The 14,241-nt window shown below is 33.0% G+C and overlaps 2 protein-coding genes across 6 annotated transcripts; both read right to left on the minus strand.

Annotated features, from left to right (window-relative positions):
• Positions 1–18: 18 nt before the first annotated feature.
• LOC123009680 (casein kinase I) lies at positions 19–10,179 on the minus strand. Of its 5 annotated transcripts, XM_044406166.1 has the most exons (7): positions 9,683–10,179; positions 9,175–9,281; positions 3,877–4,396; positions 2,123–2,363; positions 1,950–2,000; positions 1,460–1,516; positions 19–1,227 (listed from the first exon to the last, which is right to left on the minus strand). In XM_044406166.1, the coding sequence occupies exons 1-6, from the start codon at positions 9,803–9,805 to the stop codon at positions 1,488–1,490; spliced, it is 1,071 nt and encodes a 356-aa protein (XP_044262101.1). In that variant the 5' UTR covers positions 9,806–10,179; the 3' UTR covers positions 19–1,227; positions 1,460–1,487. The 5 variants fall into 5 exon arrangements, with proteins under 5 accessions (XP_044262101.1, XP_044262115.1, XP_044262109.1 ...); XM_044406180.1 differs by lacking the exon at positions 1,950–2,000; XM_044406174.1 differs by lacking the exon at positions 1,460–1,516.
• Positions 10,180–10,897: 718 nt separating this feature from the next.
• Positions 10,898–12,961, minus strand: LOC123012802 (hexosaminidase D-like). The gene is made up of 2 exons (XM_044410949.1): positions 11,894–12,961; positions 10,898–11,839 (listed from the first exon to the last, which is right to left on the minus strand). The coding sequence occupies exons 1-2, from the start codon at positions 12,849–12,851 to the stop codon at positions 11,154–11,156; spliced, it is 1,644 nt and encodes a 547-aa protein (XP_044266884.1). The 5' UTR covers positions 12,852–12,961; the 3' UTR covers positions 10,898–11,153.
• Between the last annotated feature and the right edge of the window lie 1,280 nt (positions 12,962–14,241).

The raw sequence follows: 14,241 nt of genomic DNA on the forward strand, positions 1-14,241 counted from the left end.
GTTAAATGAAAATCCTGGTACAATTTCAATCTTTAATCTTACCTCATTGTGAGAGTTACTTTTACATAAATATCCAACGTGGTTATTAACTTAAAAATAAGGGTTTGTCTCAGATACCCTTCAAAAAAAAAAACTATTGTAAAAACTATAGCGTATTTAGTTAATTATAAATGAAGACAAAACCATATTATACAATTGTATTTAACAATTAACTTGTTTCGTAATTTGTTTGCAATAATAGAGCATTTTTCACACACTGATATTACATTATTACAATGGAAAAAAATCGACAATTAAGTTCATGGCAGTTGCTTAAGACGCAGCTACATAGAAAAGACGTATAGTTAAATAGAAAGAAACCTTCATTCTGAATCCAAACTATACATCTTTTGAAAGAGAAAAATAACCTCAAACAACAGATTAGACCAAAGTAAATCTTACACAGCCTGCGATAAAAATAGAGTATAGTTTAAAACACTACACTCTGATGTTTGTAACAGAATTTCTGAATGTGCATCGATCTGATTTACTCGTGTCAAAAATTTTGCCGGGGGTTACTTAACTAAAGCAACTTTGATTTTAAACAACTAGAAGGCGCGGAACAACCGCACCGATCAGTTCTTATACCCATTACGATAAATAAACAAAAGTAAAATACATTAACACCATTATTATAAAATGTACAAGCCGCACTGTAAAACGAGGATCAAATAATGAAAGAATCTAACAAATCAATGATCACATTTAACGACGTTTTACCGTGCAGCGCCTGAACGTCGTAGGCTCGACAAGAGTTCCGTATAGTTTTTTTCAAATCCTTAGTGACGTTTACGGTACTCACTTTTGTTTCCATTATTTTTACAATCTATTTCTTAACATATTAAATAATACAGCCAGACTTGCATTCACTCCCACGCATCACTAATCCACTATCATACTCGAGGAGACGTGGCCTATTTGTGAGCGGCCTCGCCCTTTAAATTTTTTGTTTTTTTATATCTTTTTATACAATTTCCCATTAACGGCGGGTAAAGAAAAAATTAATTCGTGTATGCTCACTTACAATAATGTTTTAATTATTTTTTTTATATAAAATTGTCAGCGTCCATCAAGACAACCTCTTAATTTTTGTTTTATTATAATTTTTATTTTTTGCTTTGACCAACTATATGCGAAGTCGGTTAGACCCAGTCGGTGGTGGTGTATGTGGGGCGTGTTAACGGTTGCCTAGAAGAAAACAAACGGTTACTCCAAAACAAAACTATATATCTATCAAAAGACAGAAAAAACAATGAAATAAACAAAAAACGATTTGTGATTGGTTAGAAAAATATACAACATGCAAATGACTCTAGAATGTTAGCTTTCATCCCGACCATGTTAGTCCCAACTTACCAAAAGCTTTAATTAAAAAATAAACTTAAAAATAAAACACTCAAAAAAAAGGATGAAAACTAACAGTGTTTTTTAAATACAGCGTTGATCCTTTATAGAAGCTTCGTGACAACTGGCTGACCTGCAATAAAAATGTTCGCTTTTTAAACTTACTATCAACAGAAAAAAATGACTGTTAGTATGGATTTGAAGCTTTTAGCACAGCTACGCGCCCGATAAGATCACGTGTCTATGATAGAAAAAAAATGACATGAGTGCGATTTTTCTAATGAAAATAAAAAATCTAAAAAGGGATTAAAATCGCACTTTAAAAATAAAACGGTCACCAAAGAAGACTAGGAAAAAAGCTCAACACTTACTTCTCAGATATTCCAAGAAAGAAAAAAACACAAAGGGACACAACAATTTTATGTAAATATGTAAAAAAAATAAACGAAATTACAGGGCAAAATAAAAAAAAATTAATATTAAACGAAAACAACATTCTCAGTGACCTTTAAAGACTTTAGCAATATTTGCAGTAGAAGGGTGGGTTGTTTTATAGTGAGCTGTACCTTTAGCAGAATTTTGCTTGTTCTTTTCGTCATCTTTTTTGTCACGGTTCGCTGAAAAGAGGGTGACTATAAGATCTTAACTATTAAAAACATTGACTAGTCGCTAAATTCGTCACATCAGTGATTTCGTTCGGTGAAAATTACCGATCGAAATCGTTCGTTCGTCGACTCACCTGTTTGTTGAGATATTACAACTCGCGATGTCTGTGGTTGAGCCGACGTTTCGGCCACTGTCCCTCCTGTAGCTGCCGCCTTCTGTTTCAGCATGGTCCAGTCGAACGTGTAATCGTATTGGTGATTCAATGTGCGAAACAGAATCCGGAACAGCTGTCTTAGGTACATGTAATCGGGGGCCTCTTCGAAACGGAGGCCGCGACAGTAATTGAGGTACATCGAAAACTCCGCCGGAAATCCCTAACAAAATAGAACAGTATAAAAAAAAACGAAACCACCAATTTCAAAGAATCAAGTGTGCAGAAGGAATTTACACAAATTTCTACTCGTTGAATTTTATTGTAAATTTTCGATAAAAAACACCAAAAAAAAAACTTGAACTGAATACTTTTAAGAGCACATACAACCGTAAAAATTTTAATAAGGTCTTTAAACTCTGACAATAGATCATAAGACACAATTACTTGTAAATATACAAAACCAAATTATAGTAAAATGAAATTATTGTTAATGTTATTTAGACACATTCGAATAATATTGGTTGTTTATGAAATCAGTTCATTGATTATTACGTAAACTAATCGATACATATTTACTGAAATGAAATAGAATAAAGAGAGAAATATAACGAATCACTTGTTAACTTTTCATTGAATTTTCATAACTAAATTATTACCGATATAAATTAACACTTTCATAGCAGCGAGATTTTATTTTTACAATGCAAGAGGCCTAAAGAACTGACCGAAAAACAATAGGTTTTATAAAATGAATCATTATTTCAACGTCTTCCTCAAAATACTTTCAATTTTAACTTTAAAATTTTATTCAAACAAGCTGAGAATGAAAATTTTCGTATTTTAAGAGATTCTATTTGTGGCATTGTTTAATATGTATATTGAATTTTAAAACGCTCATTATATCTAGAAAGTAAAACACTTGTATGAAAAGTATATTACTTAACATTATGTGTGTGCATCCTTAGTTTGGTAGTGTTTAAATGTACTTCATGTTGATTAAACTGATTTTTTTTTAAAATCTAGGATTAACACTTTCGTTTCTTTCTTGCAAACTCGACAAACAGTAAAAAATGATATACTTTTACAAGTTCCTATAATTAATAGTTATTTATTGTAAGAGTGTGTTAGATAGCGTTTTATCCACGCAAGAATGTTTAACCGCGAGAACGTCAGTTCGAGGGGTTAATTTTCTTAAGTGGATAAAATGCGACTAACACACGACTGCAATATAACGTTTTATCCACAATCACAGGCCCAAATCATTCCAAACTTAATTAAAAATTAAACTGACATTTAAACGTCACGCCAAATGTGCTTTCGGTTAAACGTAGTAAGCTGTTACGCGGTGCGCTGGTTACTAACAGTGGAATAAAGTTACTTTATTCCACTAGTGGATAAACTGGTACTTTATACGCATCTAAAGTGTGGAATAAACTCTCTTTATAGAATGATTGTGGATAAATATATTTTAAAGCATACCATTCAAAAAAAAAAAAAAAACACCGTCCATTTTTTTTTAAACTAAAAATTTCTACCTAATCTAAAATACAAAAAACTGGCGATTCTTCTTCCTCAATTTACTCCTAACTTCACTCACTCTATACTTTCAATTTCTTTCATTTTATTTACATTATCAATATTTTCTGGGCATCTCTTCTAATTACGTGATTTTGAAACAAATTCCTCTGCTTGTGTTTTTTGTGTAATTTGGTAAATGTATTGTTTCAGCGAACCTTGCAGAGAACCTCAACCGGCGTGGACATCTTCTTCTCGCTGATCTTTTCGTACTTTTGCTTCTTGGTCGCCGCTTTGAGTCCCTGCCACGGCAAGCATCCTCTGTTGAAGTACATCAGCACGTAGCCTAGCGATTCCATATCATCACGTCGCGACTGTTCTATACCAAGATGGGCGTTGATCGAAGCATATCGTGCCGTCCCCGTCAAGTTTTTATCTTCGCGATATCCGATGTGCATCCTAGTGCGTGCATCTCTAAACTTCTTCGCTAAACCAAAGTCGATTAGGAAGAGTTTGTTGCAATGACGACCAATGCCCATCAGGAAGTTGTCCGGTTTTATGTCGCGATGAATGAAAGACTTGCAATGGACGTATTCGATACGGCCGATCATCTGGTCGGCCAACATCAGAACGGTTTTGATCGTAAAACGACGTGAACAAAAATTGAACAGGTCTTCTAGTGACGGACCAAGAAGGTCCATCACTAGAACGTTGTGTTCTTTTTCTTGGCCGTAATATCTGGAACGAATTGGCGTGTTAACAAAGGTCGACGACAATTATAAATAGACACCATCGGCACAACGTGCTGACGATAAACAGATTCGAGAAACGGAAAACACCTAACTTTACACGTTTGTAAAGCGAAACAGACAAAATAAGAAATTTCAATGAAATAAAACTTTAATTGTGTCTTGGTTAACTCTCAATTGACGTCACAAACGACATCGATACGTTTCCGATAACAGGTGTCTTGAGAATCGCAAATAAAATCGCAATAATAAAATTTATTAACACTTGTATCAACTGGAAAAATGTCTACTCTCGTGTTTTTTGAAACTACAATTACGAACAAAATATGTAAACCACTGAAGAGACAAATTTTGTTTTATTTTCACATAGAAAACTATTTAATCATGATAAAAAATTTCGCCGGTGCATTTACTTACGAGTACCAAGTTTTTCTACGTGAAATTGTACATAATATGAAATCTATTCTACAAATTATGAATCACTCGTAATTAATCACAATGAAACCAATCAAACATCAGTAAATCAATACTTCATATAATAAGTAGGACAACCCAAAAACTCTATAACAAAACAGAATGAGAACAGATACTTATGTAACCAGTTAATTAATTAGAAACTTAATACTTTTTCTTTTCCCAAATTACTCATAATACACTTGGTTCAACACAATATTTTTAGATTTTCACAAAATAGTAAACAGAAAATAATTATTTTTTTGGTTTTCTGAACCAACGCAAGACTAAATGACAGTGCAAAATTTGATATAATTACTGTGATAACAAAAAAAATCGATTTATCACGTAATAGATATCTATCAATATAAGCAAAAACAATGTTGTTAGTATGTTGCACATCACCTCCCTATTTAATAACTAGATCTACACTTGATTAGAGAAAAACACTGAAAATCATTTGGACAACTTATTTAAATATCAAAAATCAACTATTCTTTTTCTTGAAAATTATTCGCAATTTTTTTAAATTTAATTTAAAAACTAATACTACCGCACAATGCACTAATAATCTACAGAGAATTTTGAACGAATAAAATAATATTACTAGCAATAATATGAATTTTTTAAAAGTTTTTTTTTTCTTCTAAGATTCTCTTTATAATGAAAATCGTCTAATACAATAAGAGTAAAACTTCTGATCCCTTAAATTCTTATTTTAACAGGATTCTACTGAGTTTACAAATAATCAAAGCTGAATAAAATTAAAACAGCGAGACAACAAATAGTAACGTACAACCTATTTATACATATTGCCAAATCTCTTTCTTTAAATAAATTATGGTAAAAAATGCATACACAAAGATTTTGTTTTGAAACTGAAGTTATGCAAACGTAACCTTTTATTTTTTAATTAAAATTAAAACTATTTTATAAAAACAAAAATTGACTCTTCCTTGTTAACTCATATTTTATCTCCAATCAAATCAATTATAATTTTCGTTTTTTCTACATTTTTTTAATAGCATATAATCACCACTTGTATAAATCTGAGTTAAGTGACTTAAATTATCACCCATTAAATTCCACGCATCAAACAAACGAAACCGATTCTCAATCTCGATCAAATAAATCCTTCGATCGCCTACAAAAAGAAATAAAACAACAAAATTTCGTGAATTTATTTTAATCGCAATTGACGAAAATTCGGGTCATTCAAATAGGTTATACAAACATTAACAGATACGATCAATATTTCCCCATTTTACGCTTTTAAATAATGCAGAAACTGATAACAATCAAAAAAAAAAATTTTTAAATCAATTTTTTTACCCTTCTTTGAAGGCGGAGAACTACTATTAGGAAACCACACGCATTTCATTTCAAATGAACCCATTCGAAACGTGCATCCAATCATTCTGTTGTCAACGAAAAACAAGGGTTATTGTACCTTTAACGTGCACGCGACTACGACCGCCTCTATTTTACCATCGAAAGGGACAAACATGCAACCAACTCCCATTCAACGAAACCAAAAAATACGCATCGTATTTATCTAACTTGGGTGAACGATACCCGGTCACTCCGACAGGTGACGGAACGAGTAGTAAAACCAAGAGACCCGAATTAGAACCGAAAAAAAAATCAAAAAGTGTCACACTTTTCCGTTTCATGACCTAGTTGATACGTTGCGTTTCGCGGAAACCAACTTATTCAAATCGAATCTCGTGAAAGTGACATTTTGTTTTCGTTCGCACTCGATCTGCTGCGACATAACAAAGATTTAATAATTTTTTATAATTATTATTTCCACGGAGAAAGTACGTAGGTGTCCATTGTTAATATCAATCGTGCGAGCTTTAAGGTCGCCGGCCGCTAATTGAACGTCGGAGGCGGCGAAAAAACTCGCACAGGCCTTGAAAGGCGATAGAAAAAAATTCAATTTGGCACACGCGGAAACTGACTTGCTGTTTAGAGGCAATCTGCGGTTTCCGTTTGACTTCCATTTTGTTACTTAATAACGTTACATCGCGCTTTCTACAATGGCGGTTCCTAAACTGTAAATTTGGTGTGTTTGGAACGACTTGTTGCACTTCTACTGTCTCGAAAAATTGTAATTTGGTTCAGGTGAGCAACGGTTGTTCGAAGCACCTGACCAGAGACACGTTACTTCACCTCTCTCTCCGAAACTCGAATCGTAAAAAAAAATCACCGACATTTTTGTCTTGTCTAAACAAAAAGCATTTTCATTAAAATAACACACCAATGTCGCTATACGAAAACACCAACATTCAAGGCTAACATTTCAAAAATTCGACCAACTAAAAAATTCTCTAATTACGATAAAACGATATAAAATTGCAACAGCGATGTGAAACGACCTTTAGAATTTTTGGTGGCGTGAAATCTAACTGTAATAAGACGCAACGAGAGACTTACAAGGTTATAAGTACTTGCAAGTTGAACAATGAACGGAGTCGGAGAAGATAAAATGACAACGTTGCAAGTTTCAACTCGCATTTTATTTTGTCGTTGACCTTAAGAATTTTCGATCATTTTCTAAAATCGACATCACTCTTGTTTTTATTTACAAATTTCGGCGATAAGATAATGCCAAGTATTAAGTGCGCATCTATGTGTTACATTAAATAGAAAAATTTTCGTCGAATAAATGAGCAAATGTGGTCAACCACCGGAAGTAACCATGATAAGGTCGAATTAATTTATAAATATCAATCGTCATGAAATCTAGCAAAATTCCGCGTCAACTTGCAAAGGCGTGACTCATAAATAATTTACAACAAAAGCAGATTGTAGGAAAAAATTCGTAATTTTATGTAACGGTCGTTCGACTCTCCATTCTCGTTGAACAATCGATAAATTACGTCCGAAATCTTTTACTTTCAAGAATGTGACGAAACATCTACACGATTTGAAGTCGATGGTGTCTTTTAGGGGAAAGTTTATGACTACGAGATGGGTGAATCAGCCGAAAATTTCAAACAGATTTCTTCAAAAACATATCGTTTCTAAACTGTTGTCGTATATGACTGCAGATAGTTTAATAAGTTGTGTATAGTATGTATTTCTTCACTTGTGATTGTTCATTAAATACATAAAATATCCCAAAAACAAGACAAGTATTGAAAGTTCACACAAATACACACTAAAAATATAAGCAGCAAACACCGAAGTTTTCTTATTAATCTTATTAAAAACTAAAATAGTAGAAATCGTGTCCCATTGGTAATAAACTGAAAGCAACAAGAAAAAGCTAAAAATAGAACAACACAACAATCATTTTCACAACAACAATAATGTCAAATTTAATAAAAAATTCTCAAAAATTAAGAAAACGAGTTACACATTTACTTTTCATAACATAAATATCGATAAATACATAAATTACTATGTAAAACACCACCTACAAAGCTAGTTTACTTTGACCACACGATAAATTATTATAATTTCTCATCCCAAATACAAAAAATTATAATGCAGTAAAAGATTTATTAAAGTATCAAAAAGACAAATACTTAAAAATTCTTAACATTTTTCAAATTTATTTCTATTAGACCCAACTTACTCGTAAACCGATTCTATAAAATAATTTAAAATAGCAACAAAATCAATATCCTACTAGTGACTGTAACAAAAAAGAAATAAAATACCACTTACTTTAAAAAACGACCTCAGAAAACTCAAATCATCTGACTATGACCTGTTTGCTCTTCAGACAATATTTACATCAATTTCCATCAAGCGATAAAATTTATCACATAAATCATGATTGAATCAAGTTAAGCACTAAATTGTTATTCTAAATTTTACCAAAAGATACATGTGAAACATAGTATTTACATAAATTGGAAACTGAAACTTAATTTATTTATTTATATTTTCTTAATATTAATTTCTTTTTTCAGAGCTGTATATTAATTGTTTTAATCAAAACTTTTGAATATACATTTCAACTTCAGTTTGTGAAATTAAAAACGTTTCATAATATAGCAATTAATGTCGAAACGTTGTATTGCATTGAAGTATTGTAGACATAAAATTAAGTAAACACGTGCAAGCACTGCTACCGTTCACGAGTATTTTCTACGATTTCGTATTGTTTTGAAAATTATTAAAATTGAAATAAAAATTTATTAGCTATGTAAACAAAAAACGCCGAAAACTTCCGTACATTATGTATACAAAATACGGCGCAATTATCTGCAGATAACTTTCAACTGATTCACCCTGTATAGTACCATCAAGTGTGTCCTTAGATGAGTATGGTTCATGCCCATATTGTTGGATACTCACCTGATATGTGGGATTCCTATGCCACCATGTAGAATTTTGTACAATTTACTTTCGTAGAGGAGTTGGGGATGTCTTGCTCTAATTGATTCGAGTTTTACTGCCACTTCCTATCAGAAAAAAAAAAAAAACAAATTAATGGAGAATCACTGAAATGATGCAAATCGAGGCACAAATGTCTCCAAAAATGGTAAAAATGAGCGTAAAAATTGTGAAATGTGTCGTAAGAGAGGCCCATATCCTGGTGAAGTAACCTACTTTTGGCCGTCCGCGAAACAAAGAGAGATTCTTTGTCTGGCGGTCTTTGGGGGTTATTCTTGGAGGAAAAGGCAGGATTGTAGGAGATTTGGAGGGCGAAAAGGGTCTGAGCAGACGGGGCCTTAATGGCTGCCATTGTGATTTGTGGTCGGACTGGTTTCGTGTTTTTACGAAACAAAGCCACGACTTAAAGGTTAAGACGTGTCGTAAACACGTCTGGGAATGAATTTCACACAGTTTGTGGCTGCTTTACCTCTCCGTTCGTGATGTTGATGCCCAAGTAGATGTCCCCGAAGGAGCCACTGCCGATTTTCCGAATTAACCGATACTTGCCACCAACTATAAACTCCGATTTGCCGATGCAATGCGACGCCATCGTGCTAATTTCAATCGAGTCTTTTCGCGTGTCGTCTCACAAATTTGGATGCCCCTTTTATTTTATTTTTCCACACAATAACTATCACTTGCTCCACCAACACGCCGACATATTGCTCTGACTGATCGCTTGTGCGTGACGTCACGATGCGGTGCACCCTCTTGTGGACGTCACACAAACGAACCTATACACTAAAAAATTTTACAAAATCGATGAGTTTTTGAAGAGGAGGATTTTGGAGCGTCACGCACTTTAACGATGACAGAAAATTGCACGAAAATTGACGGAAACAACGATTTTACAAAGGGTTTGACAACAATTTACAGGGAACCGTTACCACGTTACCGACTGTACCGACGGGCGACTCGGGACGACTCACAGCGACCACCAAAATTTCGCCACAGTGGCTCTAAAACAACTACTGCCCACCCGCAACCTACACGCCACAATATTTTATTTTAATATTTAAAATCTACATGAATTAATAACCATACATGCATTTTCAATCTAAAATGCTATTATTAAACATAAATATACATTTTACATTTAATACGTCTGCTCCCTAGTGTAATTTGGGCGATAATCGGTCAGTGTAAGAGTCGTCTTACTAATGGGCGCGGTGGTTTAAATAAATTGTGTGTTTAAAATAAATAGTTTTTTTTATTTCTATTGTCTAGGCTTATTTATTTATTTTTAATTGTGTAATTTGCTTTTCATAATTTTATATGATTTCCATTTCAATTCTCAAGATAATAAGTAAATAAAAAAAAACAGTTTTATGAACAAAATGCATTTTTTATTTAATGTGAAATAGTTTCTTCATGTTTATTTTGCTCTTCAGTTTCAAGTGGGTAAACAGTGATTGCAACGAAATAAAAAAAAAAACAAAATAAACTTTATTTTGAAATGAGTTAATAAAGACGTAAACTGATCTAAAAAATCGTTGCGATCTTTGATTTTTTAATTATAAATTATAAAAGAAGTTTCAAGTAGTAAAAAGCTGCCGGTGTTTGCCCTGAACAGAAGGCTTCACCATATAATTAATAAACAAGTTGCAAATGATTTCTGAGAATTCTGATTAATAAAGAGAAATTAAAATTTTCACAACTCTTTATTTTAATAGAGAAAATAGTCACATAAATAACAATAAAACCCCTAGACTAGAAAAACCCCAAGATTATTTTGTATACGTAAACATTGGCACTTAAAAACTATTGCTCAAAACGAGCTTAAATCAACTTTAACAATTCGTAATATCAAAAAAATGCGTAAAGACACAAAGATTCACACGAGATTCTTATAGATAAGTGCTTTTGTAATCGTTTTAGTGCTTAAAATTGACAAAAATTTACAACTCGTCACCATCTTGCAACGGCCTCCTTGGCCAATAATTTTTCGCCAAAATTTTATCTCTGGCATCAACCATCGCCTTAATCTCCCTCTCAAAAGGCCTAATGTAAGTCTCTCTCCACTCGCTAATCGTATAATTATCATAAACTTCGTACATAGCTGTCGTCATTTCACTATCTAGTTGCAACAACTCGCCTTTGATCCTATTCAAAGGGGCTGTAACTGATTGCACATGTTGTGGGTTGGAAAACTGGTGGTTTTTGTTATAATCACTCATCCACCCTTTGACTCTTGAGTCCTCAAGAATCGTTTCGTATTCCTGTTTGAGCTGTTGGAGTTTGAGGACACCCTCGAGGATGTCACCGCCGGTGTAGGAGCATTTAGGGCTTCCGAAAACGGGTCCGATGAGAGCGTAGGGCTGTTCGCAGCCTAGAAGTTTTGCGACTTCGGTTGGAGGACTTAAAGGTGAGTCTTGGTAGCCGAGGATGACTCGGAGACTCATTGCTAATGAAGGGAGACTGACTGGGAGTAGTTCGCAAAGGACGGCGAAGTGGTCATAGCGCTGCCAACCGGTGATGATGATGCCCTCGAAAGTGATCCTGTGGGAGTATTCCGACATCAGGGATAACCAGGAGCGGTGGTTTTGGACGTAGTGAGTGACGTCAGAGACGTACTGGTTACTACCTGTTGGGATATTACACTGATTAGTGGTGTACAATTTTAGAGATTTTTTTTTACCTGTAGCTCCTTTAAATGCACTGGCAATCCATAGTTTAGGGAACACCTCTGAGTACATTTCCCATAAGCTAGGCCCTAATTCCTCATAAACGTCTTTTGAATATTTCCAAACTACTGGTTGAATGTATTTGTTCAAAAATCCAGTTTTCAGTTCTTTGGCACTGAACGACCGAAATTCATCATCCCACATCAGAATTTTTATGTGTGGATATTTCTTTCGGATTCGAGTCGTGATTGCATTGATATGTTCCAAAAACAACATATTTTTCGACAAATTGAATTTATTCATAATGTTGGCACACCTGTCGCAAAATCCCAGATAGTACACCTCATCGGCGCCGATATGAATAGTTTTAGAATTTGGATGCATTTCCAATACTTGTTCAATCATTTCCATTAAAACACTTAAGGTTTTTTCATGCGTGGGACAAATCACTTGAGGATACTCTGGTACTTCCCGCAACTCACTAAACTCCTCCAGTTTTAACAAAAATTCTAAATGTCCGAAAGTTTGCAACAAAGGAATCACTTCCAATTTATTTTCTTTTGCTAGCTTGTTTATATAATGAATATCTTCAACTGTGTAAGCATTCAGTGCTGATACATTTTTTAAGATAGGAGAACCATAAGGAAACATGTCTTCATATTCAATCAATACACCAGTGGCACCAAATTTAGATAAAAGCGAAAACAATGTTTTGTAGTACGAAATTTTCGGAGGGGCCCCTTTCAAGTCTAGATGTACGATTTTAGCCCCCTTAAACGGTGTTTCGCGATGAGCCATGTGTTTATATTCATCGAAAGTGTGGCGTTCGAAAGGGACTTTTGTAGGGGACGGTTTAGGTTTTAAATAAGTAAAATACGTAAGAAAAAGGATAATCAAGATTAGTGCAAAGGTTACGAATATTTTTAGGGATTTGCCAATAGGTGAAACGTTAAACCAGTGGAATTTTTTCATTTTTTCTTCGAAAATGAACTCATGTCGATTAGTTTTTTTAGTTTTAAATGAAAATCGAGTAGTTTTAGGAAGTTTAGGTTATGTTTACATTGACGTTTGAAAAAGGTGGGAAATACTGGAAATGTGGATAAGGTCGAAATCAGAACAAACTAAAAAGAACAAATAGTGTTTTAAATATTTGAATTTTTATTAATACTATACATTAATGTCGCCATTGTGTATTACATAAAAAAATTAATTACTACTTTTTTGTTAATTTGGATATGCAACCAATAATACAGAAGTGAAAAAGTAAGAAAATAATATTGTACTGATAAATTTCTATCAGAAATTTTAATTTTAAAGTACCTATAAATTTTCCGAGAATAGAATGGAGTTTTTTAAATATACTAAAATAAATATTAAAAGTGTTAAAACATTTTAGTAGTAATTCTAATTTGACTCGGAACGACTTTTTAGCGTGCGATGTCTAGTAAGAAGTGACTTATTTTATGATTGACTCGATGAAAAGATTTTACAAACTTTTAAAACTAAAGCAATTTTACTTTATCATTTGATAATGTAAAAATTTTTTCTTAACTTTTTAAAAATAAATATCAAAAACGCTGAAATTTCTAGAACGCCAGAAAATTAAAAACCAACTTTCTTTTAATTATTTTCTTTACATTGTTAAAGCAGCAAAATATTGCACTTTTCAAAAATTAGGTAATTTTTTAGTAAAAAGAAATATCTATCTGATTATGTATGTGTTTACAGTACAAACATCAATGCGCAAGTCGTATTCGAGGCATTTGCGCCAATGAAGCACTCGCTCCTTCGTTGTTCGTGTCTCAAATATTGCGCTCATACGGGTAGAAATAACCATTTTATGCACCTAAACAACATTGGTCCAGAAACCTTGAGTTATATGAGTTCTAAATAAAAAAAATAATTTTATTTATTTTCTTAAGTAATTTTTTTTAGTTATGTTTATTAGTTTATCTATTTGTTTATTTAAAAGTGGAGTGTGTTATCTTTCTTTAAAAATTTACATGTAAACTATTTTTTTTTAAGATGTAGTCTATTTTTGAAGTTGTTTTTGAGGCATACATGAACTTGAAATAGTTACCAATTTTTTTTCTGTTTTCATTATTTTTTGTATAAAAAAAAATTGTGGTCTTGAATATACTTGCTGACGTGTATTCGTGGTCAAGAACTTGAAATAAACCAGTTAAGGGAAAGTAACTGGACATAGTAAAAACTTTCACCCAAACAATTATTTTCAGATTGTTTCTAATAAAGCAAAAACTTAATTATTTAATATGTTTTCTTCGTATTCACAACATGTGATATTCATTTTCACGAAACACTGTTAACGCACGAAATATTCACCACATACATATACTTAATG

The sequence above is a fragment of the Tribolium madens genome, unplaced genomic scaffold, assembly GCF_015345945.1.
Source record: "Tribolium madens isolate multiple individuals breed KSU strain unplaced genomic scaffold, Tmad_KSU_1.1 Scaffold_19;HRSCAF=116;Tcas5.2_LG9, whole genome shotgun sequence".
NCBI classification, from domain to species: domain Eukaryota; kingdom Metazoa; phylum Arthropoda; class Insecta; order Coleoptera; family Tenebrionidae; genus Tribolium; species Tribolium madens.

Excerpts from the sequence above, each read along its gene's own strand:
- LOC123009680 (XM_044406159.1), bottom strand. The coding sequence starts at position 9,805 with ATGGCGTCGCATTGCATCGGCAAATCGGAGTTTATAGTTGGTGGCAAG. Across the intron at positions 9,282-9,682 it reads TCAACATCACGAACGGAGAG|GAAGTGGCAGTAAAACTCGA; the intron begins GTAAAGCAGCCA and ends TTTTTCTGATAG. Across the intron at positions 2,364-3,876 it reads CGGTTGAGGTTCTCTGCAAG|GGATTTCCGGCGGAGTTTTC; the intron begins GTTCGCTGAAAC and ends CTATTTTGTTAG.
- LOC123012802 (XM_044410949.1), bottom strand. The coding sequence starts at position 12,851 with ATGAAAAAATTCCACTGGTTTAACGTTTCACCTATTGGCAAATCCCTA. Across the intron at positions 11,840-11,893 it reads TGCATTTAAAGGAGCTACAG|GTAGTAACCAGTACGTCTCT; the intron begins GTAAAAAAAAAT and ends ATATCCCAACAG.